At 41.2% G+C, this 25,425-nt stretch overlaps 1 protein-coding gene and 1 pseudogene across 1 annotated transcript; both read left to right on the top strand.

Moving 5' to 3' along the window:
* Window positions 1-434: 434 nt before the first annotated feature.
* Window positions 435-1,379, top strand: LOC148108966 (olfactory receptor 7A10-like). Its single transcript, XM_087866661.1, has one exon. It carries the CDS (start codon window positions 447-449, stop codon window positions 1,377-1,379), a length of 933 nt encoding a protein of 310 aa, XP_087722787.1. The 5' UTR covers window positions 435-446.
* A 22,817-nt stretch (window positions 1,380-24,196) lies between these two features.
* On the top strand, window positions 24,197-25,025 carry LOC123796724 (olfactory receptor-like protein OLF4; annotated as a pseudogene).
* The last annotated feature ends 400 nt before the right edge of the window (window positions 25,026-25,425 follow it).

Genomic DNA, 25,425 nt, shown 5'->3' on the forward strand with positions numbered 1-25,425 from the left:
CTAGAGTGTATTATGCTAAGTGAAATAAGGCAATCAGAGAAAGATGGTTACCTTATGATTTCAGTCATATGTGGAAAGTAAGAAACAAAACAAATGATCATAGGGAAAACAAAAGAGAAAGAGAGGCAAACCAAGACCCAAACTCTTAACTCTAGAGAACAAATTGTTGCTTACCAGAGGGAGGCTGGTGGGGGGATGGGTGAAATAGGTGATGGGGATAAAGGAGGACACTTATTGGGATAAGCACTGGGAACTGTACGGAAGTACTGAATCACTGTATTGTCCACCTGAAACTCATATTACTCTTTATGTTAGCTAATTGGAATTTAAATAAAACTTTAAAAGCAATAAAGTGTAATAAATAAAAGAAGCCCTTTTGCTTGAAAATTAATCATAGTTTTTGTTTTTGTTTTTGTTTTTTCCTTCCTCATAGTCATATCCACCACATGAAAACAGGCAATGGTACACGAATTTCAGAGTTTCTTCTTCTGGGATTTTCAGAGGGACCAGAATTTCAGCCACTCATATTTGGGCTTTTCCTCTCCATGTATCTGATCACTGTGCTTGGAAACCTCCTCCTCATCCTGGCCGTCAGCTCTGACTCCCGCCTCCACACGCCCATGTACTTCTTCCTCTCCAACCTGTCCTTTGTAGACATCTGTTTCACCTCCACCACCATCCCCAAGATGCTGTGGAACATCCAGACTCAGGACAATGTCATTAACTATGCAGAATGCCTCAGCCAGATGTATTTTTTCCTACTCTATGCACAGTTGGACGTCTTTCTCCTGACCGTGATGGCCTATGACCGCTTCATGGCCATCTGTCACCCCCTGCACTACACGGTCATCATGAACCCCCGGCTCTGTGGACTGCTGGTTCTGGTGTCCTGGATCATCAGTGTTCTCAATTCCTTGTTACAAAGCTTAATGGTGTTACGGCTGACCTTCTGTACAGTCTTGGAAATCCACCACTTTTTCTGCGAACTCAATCAGATAGTTGACCATGCCTGTTCTGACACCTTTCTTAATGACCTGGTGATATATTTTAATACCATGTTGTTGGCTGGTGCTCCCCTGGCTGGGATCCTTTACTCTTATTCTAAAATAGTTTCCACCATATGTGGAATATCATCAGCTCAGGGCAGGTACAAAGCATTTTCCACCTGTGCATCTCACCTCTCAGTTGTCTCCTTATTTTATTCTACAGGTCTAGGGGTGTACCTTAGCTCTGCTGCTACCCAGAGCTCTCATGCAAGTGCAGTGGCCTCGGTGATGTACACGGTGGTCACCCCCATGCTGAACCCATTCATCTACAGCCTGAGGAACAGAGACATAAAAACAGCTCTGAAAAGAATCGTTGGGGTTCCAGTGATATGAGCCAATCCTCCCAGGGATGAAGAAGTGCCTGTGCTTGCAGGGCTACAGCCTCAGAGCAGAGAACTGCTAGTTTTGATTAGGATGTGGAAGTAGATTCTGCTCCTATTTATTTCTTGGAATTTTCATTTGTTTGAATTCAACTTCTCCATACATTTAATTAACTGACTTTATTAAGCTTCTGCTCGGTCTGATGCACACACAGTTTCCCCCTTTTCAATTTCATACATTCCTAATGTTTTCCCCAACCCTGGATCCAAATGCCTGGAAAATTCTGTATCTTACATGGGGCAAGTTGGATTCTTTAAATTAATTTCATTTCAAATGACTTCTACCATGCCAAATAAATTTACCTAGATTTCCCAGAAGGATAATCATAAGTTGTACTCTTTGTATGGAAGTGACTATACTTAGCCACTAAGCCCTTCACATAACTTTATTGTAGAGGAGAATACAAAACCCCACTTTTCACCTAGAGTCTGTCAGTCTTGTTACACCACTACCATCACTCCTCTTCCTGAGAATGTGGACTGTAACACTGTTCTGTTTAGGTCTCAGGCTCCTGATAGGGATGCTCGCACTAGGAAAGCCCAGACACTCCCTGCGCCCTGTGCTTGTGGACATTCCCACAGATGCTTCCCGGACCAGAGCCTCTGCTTTGGCTGCACCAGCCCTTGGGTTCTTACTGTGACTGCAAGACAGGTCTCAGCATCACCCATCAGAGACTCTAACAAAACCAGGTCTATTCCTCACAGGTCCTGGAGGGCACGGGGATCCCAAAGACCATTTGGGGAGGTCTCAGAAGGGGAGAGAGGCATTGAGATGGAGAGAAAGAAAGTACTCCTGAGAGATCAGCTCTTATCAGGGTGGCCCAAATGGTTAGGGGATTGTGGTTTCAGGGTTTATTGGAAAATTTTATATGAGTAGAATTCAGCTGCTGAAGGGAAAAGCAGGGTCACTCATGTGTCATATCAAGGTTACCTAGGGCTTCCTGAAGAGGTACTTCACAGGTAGGGCTGCCTCAGGGCTTCTCTGGTAATTATGTCACACACCTGACAACGAGTTTACTCCATATAGTTGTCTTTGAAATGGATGCCTCAGAAACCAAAACCTAGTATGAGGCACTTAACTCTACAAACATGCTGCTGTGTTTTTGACCCAGTCTCATGCTTTTATCCTGACTCAGCTCAGTGTCCCGAAATCCGACTATAGCCCCTGACAAAGACTGATTAGCAAACATATCTCTCGCAATGCCGTCGACATGGAAAGACAAATTTGACTAAACAGATCAACCTGTCATGTTCTTAGTATCAGGATGACCATAAATATGATGACACAAAATTTCAAAACACTCATTTTGTTGCTACTCAAAATAGTTCTTTTTTTCTTTTTTCTTTTTTTTTATATCACAAATCATGCTGTGCCTCTATTTACTGAAGCATGGAAGATTGGTGTCCACAACTGAGGGGGTTTATTCACTGAGGTAAAGGATTGCTTAGTGTTATATGTTTTATTATCAAATTATCTTCCTGTTTCTACTTGAAAACTTACAATGCTACCCGTTAATATGACTCTTTTATTGTTCCACAACGTAACATTTGTCACAAATGCTGAGGGATGGGGAGTTAACAATATCAGCATCCTCCATTTCATACCTCCTTCCTGATCAGAAATCCCATCCACTTGCATGATCTGAGGACACTTCACACAAAAGGTGGATGTCCAGCCGGTCATGTCCTTCAAGGTCACCAGTTCTTCTGCACAAACGTGCACGTCCTTCAAACTCTCCCAGTGACTCAGATGGGAGCCCAGATATAGTCACTTGTTCATAAAGTCACTGGAAGTAAACTTGAATAACAGAATGACCATGACTTCTCTCCTCATTTGTCAGATCCTGTGGCACAAATAAAAAGCAGCACATGCTTTAATTTCCTTGTGTCTGTTCGCTTCACTTATTGTGTCAGTCAGCTCTTGCTGTGTAACAGGCTGTTCTTGTCAAATGGAATGTCATTATGATGTGGGCTCATGGAGCACAAAGGTCAGGAGAATTCTTGAGCCATTTTATGATACAAAAAGGTGCTTTTATTATAGCACAAGGACTAGACCCATGGGCAGAAAGAGCTGCACTGGAATTGTCAGGAGAGACTGGTTGTACCGTTTTAAGTTTGTGTGTGTGGTGGGTAGAGATAACGTAAATTTCTATGGAATTTCTCGATGATGAATGTGAAGTTTACAGGACTTTGCAGGTCGGACTATTGTAAAGATATGGTTGCTTTTAGTCTCTAATGAAACATCAACATTAAGGCAGCCATGAGTTTCTGGAGGAGTGTCACACTCTGCATGTCTCAGGGATTCATCTGTGGGCTGCAGGTTGTAAGAAGATTGACTTTTAGCTACATTTCTCTTACCTTTGTTCTCCTCATCAATAATACCTTTACAATCAGGGGAAGACGGGAAAGATGGCAGAAGAATAGGGGACCTTGTTTCATCTGGTCCCTTGAATTTAGCTGGACATCTATCAAGCCATTCTGAACACCCAAAAATTCAGCCTGAGATGTAAGAAAATATGTCTGGAATTCGAGAAGTAGAAAAGCAACTGCTTTTTGCAAGGTAGGAGGTATGGAGATGGGAATCTGAGGGGAGATATCAGAAGATAAATGGAGGGGGGAGGGAGCTTCCATAAGCCAGCTACTAGAAAGTGATATAACCCCAGAGCGCAAAATCAGAACCCTTAGATATCTACTCCAGTGAGAGACATCCCTTTCTGAAAGGGACTCAGGGAATGAAAAGAGAAGAATTCTAGGTGGGCCATTGTGAACTCAGGATCCCAGAAATCACAGAACGATCAGGAGTGGCTAAACCAGTAGAGTGCCCAATCAGTGGAGTGGGGAACTTGGTTAAGGTCAGCAAGCCCTGGAGGGGACTCTCAGCTTGGCTTGCCATAATCTGGGAGCCAGGCAGGTCAGGTGACCACTCTCTGCCTAAGCATCCTGAAAAGTACTGGAATACATGGGCCACTTACCATTCCCCGGGAGGGGCAAAACAGCCACAACCATGACCGGACAAACAACTCTCAGGGCCTGGGCCCCAGAAAGAAGAGTAGAGAGACACCCAGCCATCGTCCTGGGGCAGCAGAGCTTGGCACATGCAGGAGTCCACAACTGCTCTCTGTCCCAAGGTGCATAAAGGGCAGTGACATGGGTCCCTCGGATTGCCCCCAGGAGAATTACAGTGGGCATGCACTGCTAGGATCTGCGGAGATTGTTACAAACAAAAGTGAAGACTGTTTGTCCCAGAGGGTTTATTGAAGAGTGGGGACTACAATCTTTTGGCTCTGGGCCAGAGATCCAAGTACAGTCATTATTATTCTGATCCTCTGAAGAGTCTCAGAAAGCCTCCAAGGAACAAAAGCCATGCAGAGGACCAGCTTACATGGAGCCTAGCCCCCTGGAAGTGGTGGTGCAACTCCACCCAGGCAAAGACGCCTGAGAAGCAGCACCGCAGGCCCCTCCCTCAGAAAAAAAACTGGAAGAACAGGTGGACAACAAGTTAATGAATCCCACAAGACTGTAAAACTCCAGAGCCATGGGAAAATAGTATAGTGAGCTCCAGGGATTTTTTTTTTACTATTCATTTATCTTTCAGTTTAAAATTTCCCATTTCTTTTTTTTTTTTTTACCTTTTTCCTATTTTAACTAGATTCTTATTTTACCAACTTATGTCTTTAGGTTGTTTTTTTAACTTTTGTTTTTTACATCTACATTTATAGATATGTGCTTCACTTTAGTACTTTTTTCACTCTATTCATATATATATATATATATATATATATAATGTTTATATGTTTTCTTTTCTTTGAAATTTTGGTGTGTAGTGTCTTTTAACACACAGACAAAAGTTCAATCAGGAATAAGTGGATCACCCTACTTTGTCCACCATATGAGACTATAGTCTCTATTCACCCTCCCCCAACATTTTTGTTTGTTTGGTTGGTTGGTTTGGTTTGCTTTCTGTTGTGGTTTCTGACCACTTCAGATTTGTAGAGGGTGTATTTTGCTTGGGTCGTGGTTGATATTTTGGACTCTGCACTCACTCACCCATCCTTCTTAAGGCCAAATGACTAGAAGTAGGAATTCACAACAAAAGAAAGAACCGGAGGCAATGTTCTCTGCCACAAAGTGAATAAATACTGATATAAGTAAGATGTCAGAGATGGAAATCAGGATAGCAATCATAAAGTTAATAGCTGGGCTTGAAAAAAGCATAAATGATATTAGAGAAACTCAGTGCAGAAATGAGATCTAATCAGGCCAAGCTTAGAAGTATTATAACTGAGATGCAGTCTAAGCAGAAGATCAACAAAGAAACAAGGGCTTTGAATGACACACTGGACCAGATGGACATCACAGATACAGACAGAACATTCAATCCTAAAACAAGTGAATACACATTCTTCTCGAGTGCACATGGAACTTTCTCCAGAATAGATCACATATGGGGTCACAAGTAAAGTCTCAACCAATACCAAAAATTGATGTTATTACTTGCATATTTTGAGACCACAATGCTTGGAAACTTGAATTCAATCACAGAGGAAATTTGGAAGGAACTCAAACACTTGGAGGTTAAAGAGCATCTTACTAAAGCAAAAATGGGTCAAAAGTAAATTAAAGAAGAATTTTAAAAATTCATGGAAAATAATGAGAATGAAAACACATAGGTTCAAATACTCTGCGATACAATGAAGGAGGTCCTAAGATGGAAGAACATTGCATTACAAGACTTTTCAAAAAAATTACAAAAATCCCAAATGCACAAGCTAACCTTACACCTAAAGGACTTGCGGAAAGAACAGCACATAAAGCCTTAACCAAGCAGGGGAAGATAAATAATAATGATTAGAGAAGAAATCAATAAAATAGAAACCAGAAGAACAATAGAACAGATCAACAAAACCAGAAGCTGGTTCTTTGAAAGAATTAATAAGATCGATAAACCTTTAGCCAGACTTATCCAAAAGAAAAGAGAAAGGACCCAAAATAATAAAATCATGAATGAAAGTGGAGATTATGGCCAACAATAAGGAGATACAGAAAATTTTAACAAGATATTATAAGCAACTATATGCCAAAAAATGAGGCAATGCGGAAAAATGGATGCGCTCCTGGGAAATTTATAAACTAGCAAGACTGAAAAAAGAAGAAATAGGCAATCTGAACAGACCAATAACCAGCAAGGAAATTGAAGCCGTAATCAAAAACCTCCCAAAAACAAAAGGCAGGGCCAGATTTTTTCCAAGGGGAATTCTACCAAATATTTAAATAATAAATAATACCTATTCTACTGAAGATATTTCAAAAAATAAACATGGAAGGAAAGCTTCCAAACATGTTCTATGAGGCCAGCATTACCCTGATCCCCAAACCAGGAAAATACCCCTTCAAAAAGGAGATTTACACACCAATATCCCTGATAAACATGGATGCCAAAATACTCACTGAGATCCTAGCCAATAGGATCCAACAGTACATTAAAAGGATTATTCCCAACGACCTGTTGGGATTAATTACTGGGATGCAAGGGTGGTTCAACATTCACAAATGAATCAACATGATAGATCACATTAACAAAAGAAAGGCAAGAACAACATGATCCTTTTGATGCAGAAAAAGCATTTAACAAAATACAGCATCCTTTCTTGATTACAACTCTCCAAAGTATAGGGATAAGGGGAATATACCTCAACATCATAAAAGCCATCTATAAAAAGCCAATAGTGAATGTTATTCTCAATGGGGAAAAACTGAGACCTTTTGCCAAAAGGTCAGCAACACGACAGGGATACCACACTCATCATTATTGTTCAACATAGTACTAGAAGTTCTGCATCAGCAATCAGACAACAAAAAGAAATAAAAGGCATTCAAATTGTCAAAAAAGAAATCAAACTCTGTCTTCACAGATAACATGATACATTATGTGGAAAATCCAAAAGACTCCACCCCCAAATTACTAGAACTCATATAGCAATTCAACAACATGGCAGGAGACAAAATCAATGCACAGAAATCAGTTAATTTTCTTTTCTTTTAAAGATTTTATTTATTTATTTGACAGAGAGACAGTCAGCGAGAAAGGGAACACAAGCAGGGGGAGTGGGAGAGGAAGAAGCAGGCTCCCAGCGGAGGAGCCTGACGTGGGACTCGATCCCACAACGCCGGGATCACGCCCTGAGCTGAAGGCAGACGCCTAACGACTGAGCCACCCAGGTGCCCCAGAAATCAGTTACTTTTCTATACACTAACAATGTGACTGAAGAAAGAGATTAAGGAATCAATTCTATTTACAACAACTCCAAAAATCATAAGATACCTAGGAATAAACCTAATCAAAGAGGTAAAGGAGCTCTACTCAAGAAACTACAGAACACTTATGAAAGAATTTGAGGAAGACACAAAGAGATGGAAAAACATTCCATGCCTATGGATTGGAAGAATAAACATTGTGAAAATGTCTATGCAACTCAGAACAATCTATACATTCAAAGCAATCCCTATCAAAATACCTCTGACAATTTTCACGGAGCTGGAACAGGCAATCTAAAAATCTGTATGGAACCAGAAAAGACCCTAAATCACCAGGGGAATGTTGAAAAAGAAAACCAAAGCTGGGGGGCATCACAATGCCTGACTTCAAGCTATATTACAAAGTCTTGATCATCAACGCAACATGATATTGGCAAGAAAACAGACACATAGATCAATGGAACAGAATAGAGAGCCCAGATATGGACCCTCAACTCTCTGGTCAACTAATCTTTGACAAATCAGGAAAAAAATATTCAATGGAAAAAAGACAGTCTCTTCAATAAATGGTGCTGGGGAAATTGGACAGCCACAACAGAATATTGAGATTAGACCATTCTCTTATACCATACACAAAGATAAACTCAAAATGGTTGAAAGACCACAATGGAAGACAGGAATCCTTCAAAAGCCTAGAGGAGAGCATAGGCAGTAACCTCTTTGACCTCAGCCACAGCAAATTCTTTCTGGACACCTCTGTAAAGGCAAGGTAAACAAATGCAAAAATGAACTTTTGGAACTTCATCAAGATAAAAATCTTCTGCACAGAAAAGGAAACAGTCAACAAAACTAAGAGGCAACCCACGGAATGGGAGATGATATTTGCAAATGACATGGATAAAGGGCTGGTATCCAAGATCTATAAAGAACTTCTCAAAGTCAACACCAAAAAAACAAAGAATCTAGTCAAGAAATGGGCATAAAACATGAACAGACACTTCTCAAAGAAGACATACGAATGGCTAACAGACACATGAAAAAATGTTCAGTATCACTAACCATTAGGGAAATACAAATCAAAACCACATTGCGATACTACTGTACATGAGCTAGAATGGCTAAAATTAACAAGACAGGAAACAACAGATGTTGGTGAGGATGTGGAAAAAGAAGAACCATCTTACACTGTTAGTGGGAATGCAAGCTGGTACAGCCACTCTGGAAAACAGTATGGAGGTTCCTTAAGAAGTTAAAAATGGAGCTACCCTATGACCCAGCAACTGCACTGCTAGGTATTTATCTAAAAGATACAGATGTAGTGAAAAGAAGGGGCCATATGTACCCTAATGTTCATAACAACAATGTCCACAATAGCCAAACTGTGGAAGGAGCCGAGCTGTCCTTCAATAGATGAATGGATATAGCTGTGGTCCATATATGCAGTGGAATATTACTCAGCCATCAGAAAGGATGAATACCTACCATTTACATCAAAATTGATGAAACTGGAGGGTTTTATGCTATGTGAAATAAGTCAATCAGAGAAAAACAATTATCATTTGTTTTCACTCATATGTGGAACATAAGAAATAGTGCAGAGGATCATAGGGTAAGGGAGGGAAAACTGAATGGGAAGAAATCAGAGACAGAGACAAACCGTGAGACTCTTGACTCCAGGAAACAAACTGAAGGTTGTGAAAAGGGTGGTGGGTGGGGTTGTGGTAACTGAGGGATCTGCATTAAGGAGAACATGTGATGTGATGAGCACTGGGTATTATACATTCCTGATGAATTATTTAACACTACATCTGAGGTTAATGATGTACTATATGTTGGCTAATTGAATTTAATAAAAAGCAAAAGCAATAATAAATAAATAAATAAAGTAAGTAAGTACATCACGTGTGTATTTTAGCAATGGGGAATTCACTTTTCCCATTCCATTTCAGCAATGGAGTAGAAGTCCCAACTTGACTTTATTATATTTTTTCTCCCAGTTAATGTTTAATTTCAACACTAAATGCCCTTAATCAAAAGAAGATAAATGAATTAATTGAGAAACTAAAAGTTTAGCCTCAAAAACAATTTTATTGGATAAATGTCTGTATTACATTCCTATCCCTGCTGTGATAAATTACCACACTAGAGGCTTCAAAGAAACAAATTTATGTTCTTACTGTTTTCAAGGTCAGAAGCCTGAAATAAGTCTCAGTGGGCTAAAATCAAGATGTCTGCAGCACCTGCTTCCAGCTGGATGCTCCAGGACAGACTCTTTTCTTTCCTATCGCAGTTTCTAGTGACAACAAGCATTCTTTGGCTCATTGCCCTTTCTCCATCTTCAAAGCCAGTGACGGGGCAACTTCACATCTCTCTCTGATCCAAATATTCTTCCTGCCTCTCCCACATTCAGAGGACCATGGTGATTATGTCGGTTCCATCTGCATGTTCTTGGCCAACCTTAGTTTAAGGTCAGCTGATTAGCAGTCTTATTTCATTTGCTACTGAATGTCCCTCTTCCTATAAAAAATAACATAGTCAAAGTTTGTAGGTATTAGAATGTGGATGACTTCAGAAAGCTCTTATTCTGCTTACTAGAAAGTCTTTTCTAAAGGTATTTTATTTGATGCCACCCAAGGATCCTTATAAGAAACAAACAGAATTTATCACACCCCATAGAATGACTAGATATACTAGTCATTGAAACTTTTTTGCAAACACAATATTTTTTTGTGAAGAAAACCTACAACCACCTACACTTTCCACTATCATAGGATGACAGTCTTGCTACTCAAAGAGTGGTCCACAGACCATGACCTGCAGCATCGACATCACTCAGGAGCTTGTTAGAAATGTTGAACTCCTGGGTCCACCAGACCTGCTGAAACAGAATCTGTATTTAACATAGAATCCTAGGTGATTCCTATGCAACTTGAAGTTGGAGAAGTGATGGTCTAGAGTACATTATCTCACAGTCTCTATTTGACCTTTGAGGCAGGGTCATTATCTGTGTTGGGAGCTGTCCTGCTCATTGGAAATGTTTAGCAGCGTCCCTCAGACATTGCCAGATATGCCCAGGGGAGGAAAACCACCTCTACTTGGGACCACTGGCACAGAGTTTAAAAAATGGGAACATCCCGACAGAATGCAATCAACACTCATCCTGTTCTGGAATGATAACTTTGAGAAGATCACTAAATTCTTCAAGCCTCCTGTCTCCATGGGTAATGGAGCTCACACTAGTGTTTCCTCACAGAATGGACTTTTATAAAAATTTAATCAGGTAATTCCTATAGGGTGCTGAACTCATATTGCAGTTTATAAAAATATCTAAATATACGTCTTACAATGAACACTTTATAGTGACATTTTAAGTCACAGCCTGAACTTGTGATAGAAGTGTGAAATTCCGGAGGAGGTTAAGATGGCGGAGGAGTAGGGGACCCCTTTTTCAGCGGGTCCCCTGAGTCGAGCTGGATAGGTACCAGACCAGCCTAAATAACCACGGAATCAGCCTGAGATGCAGGAAGATACATCTGGATGTCTACAAATGAACATCTCCAGCGCTGAGTATTGAGGTACCAAGAGGGGAGCCGTAAAAACCGCACACAGAATCAGCCTGAGATGCAGGAAGATACATCTGGATGTCTACAAATGAACATCTCCAGCGCTGAGTATTGAGGTACCAAGAGGGGAGCCGTAAAAACCGCACACAGATATCAGAAGATAAACGGAAGGGGGAGGGAGCCGCTGCATTTGGGTGCCGGGAAGCGGCAGCCACCTGCACGGGGGAGCGGGCGGACTCATGGAGGGCACCCGCGAGAGAGCGACTGAGACTGGTGAGCCGTGAACGCGCGCCACCAGGCTTCTCTCGGAACACCGGAATCCCGGTGTGCTCACAGGATCCAGACTGAGACCAGGAGCTCCCAGAGCTTGCGCAGGGCGGCTGGCGGCTGGCGGCTGGCAGGCCACCTGCATGGGGGAGCGGGTGGACTCGCGGTGGGCACCCGCAAAACAGCAGACTGAGACACTGTACCGGGTGCGCGCGCCACCAGGCTTCTCACAGAACTCCGGAATCGCGGTGTGCTCACCGGGCATAGACTGAGACCGGGAGACCCGGAGGCACGCGGGGCGGCTGGAGGCTGGCGGCGTTAGAAACACAAAGGACAGAGACGTGCTGGCCCTGGAAGTGAGGGCAGGGACGCCGGGTGTGGGGCGCACAACCCGGGATGCTGCAGGGTTGAGCAGCACCAACAGTAAGAGAGTTAAAGCAGCCAGAACATCAGTGGAGAACAGGCCGCAATCCCTCTGTTCTGTGACAATGCAGCCTCTGCTGCTCTGACTCTCAGAAGAGGCATAGCCGACCGCCAGGGAAAGCCGCCAGAGAACAAAAGCCTGGAAATACCGGCTCACAGCATGCCCATCCCCATCCCCCCTCTCGGGGGACACGGAGACTCTACCCAAACAGTGTTGCCTGAGTATCAGCGTGGCAGGCCCCTCCCCCAGAACACAGAAGGCAGGCTGAAAAATCAAGAAGCCCACAACCCGGGCGCCTAGGTGGCAGAGTCATTGAGTGCCTGTCTCTGGCTTAGGGCGTGATCCCGGCATTCCGGAAAGGAGTCCCTCATTGGGCTCCTCTGCTGGGAGCCTGCTTCCTCCTCTCCCACTCCCCTGCTTCTGTTCCTGTTCATGCTGACTGTCTGTCTCTCTCTCTCAGATAAATAAATAAATAAAATCTTTAAAGAAGAAGCCCACATCCCTAAGATCCCTATAAAACAAGGGGAACGGCCTGGGACCCAGTCAATAATTTGGGCTCTGGACAACCCTGCAAACTCTCCTCATCAGAATGACAAGAAGGAGAAGACCCCCCCCCAGCAAAGAAAAGACAGGGAGTCTGTGGCCTCTGCCACAGAAATAATGGATATGGATGCAACCAAATTATCAGAAATGGAATTCAGAGTAACGATGGTCAAAATGATGAGCAGAATTGAAAAAAGTATTAACGAAAAGGTTACTGAGAATATAGAATCCCTAAGGTCAGAAATGAGAGTGAATTTGACAGAAATTAAAAATTCTATGAGCCAAATGCAGGCAAAACTAGAGGCTCTGACGGCCAGGGTCACCAAAGCAGAGGAAAGGGTTAGTGAATTGGAGGATGGGTTAATAGAGGAAAAAATGAAAATAGAAGATGCTCTTAAAAAAATCCACACCCACGAATGTTGGTTATGTGAGATTACTGACTCATTGAAACGATCCAATGTTAGAATCATCGGCATCCCCGAGGGGTGGAGGAAAACAGAGGACTAGAAGAGATATTTGAACAAATTGTAGCTGAAAACTTCCCTAATCTAGTGAGGGAAACAAACATTCATGTCCAAGAGGCAGAGAGGACCCCTCCCAAGCTCAACCACGAAAAACCTATGCCACGTCACGTCATAGTGCATTTCGCAAATATTAGACACAAGGATACAGTATTGAAAGCGGCCGGGCAAATAAATTTCTCACGTACCAAGGCAAAGGCATCAGAATTACATCAGACCTGTCTACACAGACCTTGAATGAGAGAAAGGGTTGGGGGAGCATATTTCAAGCTCCTTCAGAGAAAAACATGCAGCCAAGGATCCTTTATCCAGCAAGGCTGTCATTCAGAATTGATGAAGAAATAAAGACATTTCAGAATCGCCAGTCACTAACCAATTTTGTAACCACGAAACCAGCCCTACAGGAGATATTACAGGGGGTTCTATAAAAGTAAAAAGGCCAAAAGAGTGATACAGAACAGAAAGTCACAGCCAATACAAACAAAGACTTTACTGGCAACATGGCATCATTAAAAGCATATCTCTCAGTACTCAGTCTTAATATTAATGGCTTAAAATCTCCCTTAAAATGCCACAGGGTTGCAGATTGGATAAAAAGAAATGAGCCATCCATTTGCTGTCTACAAGAGACTCATTTCGAACCCAAAGATGCATTCAGACTGAGAGTAAGGGGATGGAGTACCATCTTTCACGCAAATGGACCTCAAAAGAAAGCTGGGGTAGCAATTCTCATATCAGATGAATTGGATTTTAAACTACAGACTATAGTTAGAGATGCAGAAGGGCACTATATTATTCTTAAAGGAAGTATTCAACAAGTGGATATGACAATTATAAATATATATGCCCCCAACAGGGGAGCAGCAAGATACACAAGCCAACTCTTAACCAGAATAAAGAGACATATAAATAAAAATACATTAATACTAGGGGACCTCAACACTCCACTCTCAGAAATAGACAGAACACCCTGGCAAAAACTAAGCAAAGAATCAAAGGCTTTGAATGCCATACTCGAGGAGTTGGACCTCTTAGATATATATATAGAACACTACACCCCAGAACCAAAGAATACTCATTCTATTCTAATGCCCATGGAACATTCTCAAGAATAGACCATGTTCTGGGACACAAAACAGGTCTCAACCAATACTAAAAGATTGAAATTATCCCCTGCATATTCTCAGACCACAACGCTCTGAAATTGGAACTCAACCACAAGGAAAAATTTGGAAGAAACTCAAACACTTGGAGACTAAGAACCATCCTGCTCAGGAATGACTCGATAAACCAGGAAATCAAAAATCAAATTAAACAATTTATGGAGACCAATGAGAATGAAAATACAACAGTCCAAAACCTATGGGATACTGCAAAGGCAGTCCTAACGGGGAAATACATAGCCATCCAAGCCTCACTCAAAAGAATAGAAAAATCTAAAATGCAGTTTTTATATTCTCACCTCAAGAAGCTGGAACAGCAACAGAGGGACAGGCCTAATCCACACACGAGGAAGCAGTTGACCAAAATTAGAGCTGAAATCAATCAAGCAGAAACCAGAAGTACAGTAGAACAGATCAACAGGACTAGAAGCTGGTTCTTGGAGAGAATCAATAAAATTGACAGACCACTGGCAAGACTTATCCAAAAGAAAAGAGAAAGGACCCAGATTATTAAAATTATGAATGAAAAAGGAGAGGTCACGACGAACACCATTGAAATTGGAAGGATTATTAGAAATTTTTATCAACAGCTATATGCCAATAAACTAAGCAATCTGGAAGAGATGGAATCCTTCCTGGAAACCTATAAACTACCAAGATTGAAACAGGAAGAAATTGATTTCTTAAACAGGCCAATTAATTATGAAGAAATTGAGTCAGTCATAAACAACCTTCCAAATAACAAAACTCCAGGCCCAGATGGTTTTCCTAGGGAATTCTACCAAACATTGAAAGAAGAAATAATACCTATTCTCCTAAAGCTATTTCAAAAAATAGAAACAGAAGGAAAGCTACCAAACTCATTCTATGAGGCCAATATTACCTTGATCCCCAAACCAGGCAAAGACCCCCTCAAAAAGGAGAATTACAGACCGATCTCCCTAATGAATATGGACGCCAAAATCCTCAACAAGATACTTGCTAATAGAATCCAACAGTTCATTACAAGGATTATCCATCACGATCAAGTGGGATTCATACCTGGGATACAAGCGTGGTTCAATATTCGCAAATCAATCAGCGTGATACATCATATCAACAAGAAAAGACTCAGGAACCATATGATCCTCTCAATCGATGCCGAAAAAGCATTTGACAAAATACAGCATCCTTTCCTGATTAAAACCCTTCAGAGTGTAGGAATAGAAGGTACATTTCTCAATCTCATAAAAGCCATCTATGAAAAGCCTACTGCAAATATTATTCTCAATGGGGAAAAGCTGGAGGCCTTTCCCTTAAGATCAGGACCACGACAAGGATTCCCACTCTCGCCACTATTATTCAACATAGTACTAGAAGTCCTTGCAACAGCAATCAGACAACAAAAAGGGATCAAAGGTATTCAAATCGGCAAAGAAGAAGTCAAAATGTCTCTCTTCGCAGATGACATGATACTCTATATGGAAAACCCAAAAGAAGCCACTCCCAAACTATTAGAAGTTATAGAGCAATTCAGTAATGTGGCAGGATACAAAATCAATGCTCAGAAATCACTTGCATTTCTGTACACGAATAACGAGACCGAAGAAAGAGAAATTAGGGAATCCATCCCATTTACAATAGCACCAAAAACCATACGTTACCTTGGAATTAACTTAACCAGAGACGTAAAGGGCCTATATTCTAGAAACTATAAATCACTCTTGAAAGACATTGAGGAAGACATAAAAAGATGGAAAGATATTCCATGCTCATGGATCGGAAGAATTAACATAATTAAAATGTCCATGCTACCCAGAGCGATCTACACTTTCAATGCTATCCCTATCAAAATACTGAGGACATTTTTCAAAGAACTGGAACAAATAGTCCTTAAATTTGTATGGAAACAGAAAAGGCCCCAAATCTCCAAGGAACTGTTGAGAAGGAAAAACAAAGCTGGGGGCATCACAGTGCCGGATTTCGAGCTGTACTACAAAGCTGTGATCACAAAGACAGCATGGTACTGGCACAAAAACAGACACACAGACCAATGGAACAGATTAGAGAGCCCAGAAATGGACCCTCAGCTCTTTGGGCAACTAATATTTGATAAAGCAGGAAAAAACATCCGGTGGGAAAAAGACAGTCTCTTCAATAAATGGTGCTGGGAAAATTGGACAGCTACATGCAAAAGAATGAAACGTGACCACTCTCTCACACCATACACAAAAATAAACTCCAAATGGATGAAAGACCTCCATGTGAGACAGGAATCCATCAAAATTCTAGAGGAGAACATAGGCAGCAACCTCTATGACATCGGCCAAAGCAACCTTTTTCATGACACATCCCCAAAGGCAAGAGAAACAAGATAAAATGAATTTATGGGACTTCATCAAGATTAAAAGTTTTTGCACAGGCAAGGAAACAGTCAGAAAAACTAAGAGGCAGCCCACGGAATGGGAGAATATATTTGCAAATGACACTACAGATAAAGGACTGGTATCCAAGATCTATAAAGAACTTCTCAAACTCAATACACGAGAAACAAATAAACAAATCAAAAAATGGGCAGAAGATATGAACAGACACTTTTCCAGTGAAGACATACAAATGGCCAACAGACACATGAAAAAATGTTCAAAATCATTAGCCATCAAGGAAATTCAAATCAAAACCACACTGAGATACCACCTTACGCCAGTTAGAATGGCAAAAATAGACAAGGCAAGAAACAACAATTGTTGGAGAGGATGTGGAGAAAGGGGATCCCTCCTACATTGTTGGTGGGAATGCAAGTTGGTACAGCCACTCTGGAAAACAGTGTGGAGGTCCCTTAAAAAGTTAAAAATTGAGCTACCGTATGATCCAGCCATTGCACTACTGGGTGTTTACCCCAAAGATACAGACGTAGTAAAGAGAAGGGCCATATGCACCCCAATGTTCATAGCAGCAATGTCCACAATAGCTAAATCGTGGAAGGAGCCGAGATGCCCTTCAACAGATGACTGGATTAAGAAGTTGTGGTCCATATATACAATGGAGTATTACTCAGCTATCAGAAAGAACAAGTTCTCAACATTTGCTACAACATGGATGGCACTGGAGGAGATAATGCTAAGTGAAATAAGTCAAGCAGAGAAAGACAAGTATCATATGATTTCTCTCATCTATGGACCATAAGAACTAGGATGATCAGTAGGGGAAGAAAAGGATAAAGAAAGGGGGGTAATCAGAAGGGGGAATGAAACATGAGAGACTATGGGCTATGAGAAACACACTGAGGGCCACAGATGGGAGGGGGATGGGGGAATGGGATAGGCCGGTGATGGGTAGTAAGGAGGGCACGTATTGCATGGTGCACTGGGTGTTATACACAACTAATGAATCATCGAGCCTTACATCGGAAACTGGGGATGTACTGTATGGTGACTAACATAATAAATAAAAAATCATTATAAAAAAAAAGTAGTGTGAAATTCCTAATTGTTTTGGGAAAATTGTCATGAAGCCAAGCAGTGTAGTGTCCAGGGTTTCATATTTAAGGAACAATTTTCATCTTTGTTGAAAAAGGGAGAAGTAAAATTCTAGAGATATCAGAGGTTGTGTCTCCACCACAAGTGAGTCAGGATCTAGGACCTAGTCAGGACCAATTCCTCAGTCTTAAACAAGAGAAAATGTTTGTTCAAGAGCGGGATAAGGGGCTGGGAGGTTAGATCTCAGAAAAGCAGAAGTCATAGAAAAAGAGTAAGAAAAATTGACTTCACCTGGCTTATCACCCAATCTCCTAGCAACAGAAATGCAACAGGATAAATGTCCTTTCTGTTCACACTAGTGTCCTGCAGGGAAATCATGTGCCTTCAGGTGGGAGGAACAGGAGGTAAATGATCTTAATGAGCAGACTGAACCAGCTGTAAATACTCCTCTGTTGCAGTCCCGCAGCACAGGCAACCCCGGGCTGGACAAGACCTGGTCGTCTCTTGTGCAGTCCTGAGTCTGGATGGGGCACTGAAGTCTGACTCATTCCTGCTCTCTTGTCTGGGGGACAGAGCTTCATCCTCCATCATCTACTAACCAGACAGGTATTTTGATGTCCATGTCGAGAACTTCCTCTCTGAGACCCCATCTAGATGAGTTTTACTGCCCAGTAGGGACTGCAGGAGAAGGTCAAGAGAATGAAAGTCAAAAGCATTTACCTGAGGTCACCTGAGGACCAATCCAGCCTAGCCCGGAGCTAGGAGTTTGCTGTGGCTGATTGCTGTCTTGAGTAATAATTTCTTTGATTAATTCACTTATGTATTTATGATGATAAAAACAGAAGTGAATATGGAACTCAGAAATACAAGTTTCAACTTTAACAAGTAAATCATACTATTGGAAAGCCAGTTAGACAGGGGATGGAAAGCATAAACTTAGAATATGAGACCGAGGATCTTTGCAATTAAACAGAGTAGAAAAGTCAAGTATTAGCTGTGGGGGGATATACAGTGAAGTGAGGACATGTCTTGTCATTTTTATTTTTTTAATTTTTTAAAAGATTTTATTTATTTATTTGACACAGAGAGAGACAGCCAGCGAGAGAGGGAACACAAGCAGGGGAGCGGGAGAGGAAGCAGGCTCCCAGCAGAAGAGCCTGATGTGGGGCTCAATCCCAGAACGCGGGGATCACGCCCTGAGCCAAAGGCAGACGCTTAACGACTGCGCCACCCAGGCGCCCCATGTCTTGTCATTTTTAAGATGGGACATAGTAGACTGCATTTCCTTACTGATGAGTAAAATCCAGATGACAGAATTCTCCTGCTTATATCCTTGCAAGGGCAGTACATGAAGCATACATATCACAGTACCTCCTTTCGAGTATTCAGATGAAAAATTTTAAATGGATTATGTGCAAAATGGTCTGCTAATGAGCTTCCTTTACAATTACCTCATTACCTGTGAGCCTGAATATGGTCTGGGTTAGCTAGCCACCCACTTTCTCGGTTGAAATTGTCTCTGTTTGCACAGTAGGGTCCAAGTGGTTTTATTCCTGTTTTTTATTACGTTTTTCAAACAAAGTATTGCTGTTTATTTCACCAATTAGCCACTTGGCATTTTGCTTTTTTATGTATGCGTAGATGTACTTGTGCAGAATGTGTGAAAATATAGAAATGTTGTGTGGTAAAGTCTGTGAGTTAATCATAATATATTCCCTCCACTGCTTTTTCTATTTTCTTTCTTTCTCTTTCTTTCTTTCTTTCTTTTTCTTTCTTTCTTTCTTTCTTTCTTTCTTTCTTTCTTTCTTTCTTTCTTTCTTTCTTTCTTTCTTTCTCTTTCTTTCTTTCTTTCTTTCTTTCTTTCTTTCTTTCTTTCTTTCTTTCTTTCTTTGTGAAAGAATTAACCTCTTACCTTCATACTCTTCACTTGTGAATATGTACTTTCCAAAAAATGAAAGTGAATGTCCTTCTGCATAATTTGTGTTCACAAATCACCCTTTATACGTATTTCTGACTAGTGTTCAAGTCACTATATTCCTTATTGTTCCTTTTGGTCTTTTATTGTTAGATCTGTATCTCTAAAATAGAAATGCTATCACATGGAAGGCATTCTTCTTTATGTTTGAGCATGAATCACTTTTACCTTCCATAAGCAATCTTATCCCTTATATCTTTATGAGACACTCTGATTCACCTAAGTGTGTTTTCATGGTTCTTCTTCCAAAAGTCTTCTGTTAAGACTATCCTGTGGTATGCACACTTACATACTCACATACTTCCATTTCAAATATATAAAAAGACACCTATGTGTATCATAAGTACTCTTCATGTTCTGGCACAATCTTTCTTTCTAGCTTCTCTCCCCCAATCCTTCTGACTCAGGAGTACCTTCTACATGTCCCTCTAGTCAACCGGTGTGATGCCGATTCATTACTTCCATGCCTGCGTGACATTTCATGGTGTGGCTCTGTCTCTTACACTTTTGATAGTCCTTCATATTTTTTTCTCCTTAAATTGTAATTATATCAATGCTACAAAATATTTTTAAATAGTTAAAACTATGTTTCACAACTAAGGCTGATTCTGTCCTCCAGGGAACATTAAGCAATGTTCCAAGACATTTTGGTCTGTCACATTGGGGAGGGATGCATGGAGGGCAGGGATGCCCTAAACACCCTACAACGCACCGGGCACAGCCCCCCACAGAGAAGACTCTGGCCCAGAATGTCCGTAGTGCAGAGGCTGAGGAAACCCTGAGTTAAAGCATATCTGTATTTTTTTAAATTTTATTTTCTAAGTAATCTCTACACCCAACATGGGGCTTGAACTTACAACTGCAAGCTCAAGAGTTGTATGCTCTACTGACTGAGTCAGCCAGGCACCCCAAAGAACATAGGTGTTTTTAAAATTTGTAACTGTCTTCAGAGCCACTCCAAGATGTTGTAATACTCCACAATTCTGACAGCAAAATTAGGAAATCCTCCTTTGTTATTTGTAAGAGTTACAGCCTAACCAACGCAACAGCCCTAGAGTGTTTTCTCAGGGTGATGAAGTGAAAGATTTCTTCTTGAGTTTTTAAACTATAGTGTCCTCAAGCAAAGATCCCATATTTGATCGCCAGGTTCACTTGTCTATTATTATTATGTGTCCACATACTATATACCTATTTATCTATAATTATCAGCATTCAAATAATTGTTGTAAATCATAGTTTCTCCATTGATTTTTAGTTAGATATTTTTGGCCATAAAATATTTTCACATTTTATTTAGTTAAATATATCAATCTTCTCACTTCTGAGTTTTTTGCCTTAATTTTGATGGTTTGCCCACCTGTGGACTTGATATGTATTTTCTAGACATGCATCTAAAATGAAATGGTTACTCCTAAGCTGAGGGTTTACTCCTGATTTTTGTGAGATGTGTGAGACCAGGAGCCACTGCGCTTCCTTCCACGTAGAAAGCTGTTTGTGCCAACTTCCATCAACAACACAGTCTTTTCCAACTAAATCCAAATGCACCTTTGTCATGTATTAAATATTCATATATAATGAGATCTAGTTCCTGATTCATTCAACAAATACTGAAAGAGAATCTGGTACGTTCCAAAAATTTCTACGTACTTTATATGTAATACACTTTTATTTCAAGGTCTTGGGGAATTTTATTATTTGTCCATGTGGATTTTGTGAAATTACTGCTCCTGTAGTTTCTGTTTCAGTTAGTTCTCTAAACTCCCTTCAGTGTGGTTGAATACAGTTGTACTGAAACCGCTCTCTCTAACCTCATTTTATCTCCTCCTGCCATTCTGTGGATTTCATGATGTCTCATTTTCTTGAATTGTTTCTGTATAAGTGCATATACATCCACACCCATAAGGAAAAAGATGAACAGCACAGGTGAAGTCCTTGCTCCTTTGGTCCTTACCTCATAGTGACAGACAAGAGTGCAGTGAGATACATGTGAGTGCAAGATAATGTCCTTCGATAAGTCACATGAGTATTCGGAGTAAGAGGATAGATTGCTATGGGGTGTGAAGGATATTACAGAGTCTGGGGAGGCCTTTCCATGTTGGACAAGGAACAGAACCGTGAGTAGTTGTGCTCATCAGACTTGTCAAGAAAATGACTAAAACCCAAAGGCTAAGAAAACAAAAAAGAATAAAGATGTCAAGAAAAGTGATAAAGGGGCTCGCCTCATCCTCTATTGGACCAAACAAAAACCAACTGGTCAAATAAATGTGGAAAAGGCACAGAAAAAACAAGTATAGGATATCCTCTATCTGGTAATAAAAATGCCCAAAGAAGGGGCGCCTGGGTGGCACAGCGGTTAAGCGTCTGCCTTTGGCTCAGGGCGTGATCCCAGCGTTATGGGATCGAGCCCCACATCAGGCTCCTCCGCTATGAGCCTGCTTCTTCCTCTCCCACTCCCCCTGCTTGTGTTCCCTCTCTCGCTGGCTGTCTCTATCTCTGTCAAATAAATAAATAAAATCTTAAAAAAAATGCCCAAAGAAGTGTTGGTTTATTCTCTTATTCATTTTTCTCTTATGATGTTCGGTCTGTAAGGTATTTCACACCATAAAGATGTCACTACGTTGTGTTGTGGACAAATTTATTTTTGCTCTTCTATTATTTTTGCTGGGTATAAATGGGATAAAACTAGAATTGGATACCACCAACACCAGGGAGGATTTCCTTCCTTACAGTTTCTTTGGATGGCTGATCTTATTAGATCATTTTATTTTTTAATATCATTTACTTTAATCTATTTGTATTTAAGTTCATTTTAGTTAACATATACTGTATAATTAGTTTCAGAGGTAGAATTTAGTGATTCATCAGTTGCATATAACACTCAGTGATCATTAGATCAAGGGCCCTCCTTAATACCCATCACCCAGTTACCTCATCCCACCATCCACCTCCCCTCCTGCAAATGTCAGTTTGTGTCCTAGAGTTAACAGTCTCTTATGGTTTGCCTCCCTCCCCATTTCCATCTCTTATAGTTTTACTCCCTCCCTGTGTTTGTCTTATTTTATTTTTCATTCCCTTTATGTCATTTTATTTATCTCTCTCTCTCCCTTTCCCTCTCCCTCAGTCTGTTTATTGAACACAATGTTTTTGTTCCTTTACATACAGGTCAGAAAGTGGCCATTCCAAAATGGCACTCCAAGATGAGTTGCTCCTGGGAAGCTAAGAATAGGAGTTACTGGGTACTATTTCCACATTTGGAAAGGTATTTGATGTGTATGCATTCATATCCTAAACAGTGTGTTGGGGTGAGCTGGGAGGAGGAGAGAAGGACATAGAAGTAACACCCATCAGGAGGATATGGTGTGCTGGTGTGTGTATGTGACTCTGTGTGTGTGTGTGTGTGTGTGTGTGTGTGTGTGTGTGTGCAGTCACCTTGATGAGTGAGAGTGGTCCTCAGAGCAGAGATACACAGGCTCTGCTGCTTCAAGTTGAACCTTTTAATACACATGCCAAACTGGATCAACAGATGTTACTAAGGAGGGGTGTTTAATTAACAGGACACTATTGCAACCAGATTCATAAAGAGCAAGAGGTATATAGTGTGGATGAGGAAGTCCTTGTGTCTTGAACTTTAAGCAGCTATGAGGCCACATGATTCTATGAAATTCACTGCCACCACCTCTCATCACTGTCCCTCTTGTCCATTCCCTTCAACACACTGATTCCCTTCTGACCCTTGATTTTCTGATAGAAACACTTCCTCAAGGCCTTTGCACTGGCCATTCCCTCTGCCAGGAAGACCTCCCATCATCCACCCTCTCTTCCATAAGGTCTCTGCTCAAATGTCACCTTCTTAGCCAGTCTTGACTGAACACCCAACATAACACCCATCCACTTTCTCCCTTTTTTTAATTAATATTTTTATTATGTTAGTTACCATACAGTACATCCCTAGTTTTTGATGTAAAGTCCCATGATTCATTACTTGTGTATAACACCCAGTGCACCATGCAATACATGCCCTCCTTACTACCCATCACCAGCCTATCCCATTTCCCCACACCCCCCCAAAGCCCTAAGTTTGTTTCCCAGAGTCCATAGTCTCTCATGGTTCATTCCCCCTTCTGTTTACCCCCCCCCCTTTTTTCTTCCCTTTCTTCTACTGATCTTCTACTCTCTCCCTTAACCTGCTTCTTGTTCTTCATAGTACTTGTCCCTGTCCCAGGATTATTTACTCTTTATATCTGCTTCTATCCTACCAGAATCACAGAATTGCAGGGACTTCTGCTTTTCAGCACCCTCTACTTTATGACTAGGAAATGCTGGAAACATTGTCAACACTATATACTCCTCAAATGTATGAAATAATTTCTTATTCAAACTGTACAATACCTGATCTATGGGGAACATCTGATGTTGGGATGGAAATTTCTAATCAGAGAGGAAACGAGTATCCCCTCAAGGGGCCCAGACCCATTCACAAAATACTGAAATTAGTTCTGACTGGAAAATATTCATTGTAACATTTCCACAATGTGAGCAATGCCCATTTGTCTCAAAATTATTCTTGTTCTGTTCCCCTGTGCTAGTAGTCACCTCCACTAATGGACCCAGGAAATGATACAGGAATTTCAGAGTTTCTGCTTATGAGATTTTCAGAGAAACCAGAACTGCAGCCCCTCATATTTGGGCTTTTCCTCTCCATGTACCTGATTACTGTGTTTGGAAACCTGCTCCTCATCCTGGTTGTCAGCTCTGACTCCCACCTCCACACCCCCATGTACTTCTTCCTCACCAATCTGTCCTTTGCAGACATCTGTTTCACCTCCACCACCGTCCCCAAGATGCTGTGGAACATCCAGACTCAGAGCAAAGTCATAACTTATGATGGCTGCATCAGCCAGATGTATTTTTTCACACTCTTTGCAGGATTAGACCTCTTTCTCTTGACTCTGATGGCTTATGACCGCTTTGTGGCCATCTGTCACCCCCTGCACTACATGGTCATCATGAACCCCCGGCTTTGTGGACTGCTGGTTCTAGTGTCCTGGATCCTGAGTGTCTTGCATTCCTTGTTACACACTTCCATGGTGTTGCGGCTGTCCTTCTGTACAGAGGTGGAAATCCCCCACTTTTTCTGTGAACTCAATCAAATGATAGAACTTGCTTGTTCTGACACCTTTCTCAATAATATGGTGATATATTTTGCAGCTATGTTGCTGGCTGGTGGTCCCTTTCTTGGGATCCTTTACTCTTACTGTAAGATCGTTTCCTCCGTACTTGGGATCTCATCAGCTCAGGGCAAGTATAAATCATTTTCCACCTGTGCATCTCACCTCTCTGTTGTCTCCTTATTTTATTGTACAAGCCTAGGAGTGTACCTTAGCTCTGCTGTTACCCAGAGCTCCCACGCAAGTGCAGTGGCCTCGGTGATGTACACGGTGGTCACCCCCATGCTGAACCCCTTCATCTACAGCCTGAGGAACAGAGAATAAAGGAGGCTCTGGTGAGATTCTCTGGGATGGCAGCTCTGAAAGGGACAATCATCCTGGAGCTGAAGAAGTGCCCAAGATTGCAGGGCCCAATGCCTGAACCAAATGTTGAGATACTTTGATCTGATTTTTAAGTAGAACATACGTCTTCTATTTTTTTTTTCCTGGATTTTTTTTTTTTTTTGACCACTCTACTTACGTAACTCCATTTATTAAGCTTTGTGATATCTCTGGTATCCAAGAGATTTTCCTTTTGTCATTTTCCTACTTTCTCAATGTTATTCCTAACTGTGGATGTGAAAGTTCTGGAGATTCTCAATTATTTCAAATGACTACATGGA

The sequence above is a fragment of the Ursus americanus genome, chromosome 14 (assembly GCF_024610735.1).
Source record: "Ursus americanus isolate L20-20 chromosome 14, mUrsAme1.1.p, whole genome shotgun sequence".
Classification (NCBI taxonomy): Eukaryota; Metazoa; Chordata; class Mammalia; order Carnivora; family Ursidae; genus Ursus; species Ursus americanus.

Coding starts and splice junctions, on each gene's coding strand:
- LOC148108966 (XM_087866661.1), top strand. CDS start 447: ATGAAAACAGGCAATGGTACACGAATTTCAGAGTTTCTTCTTCTGGGA.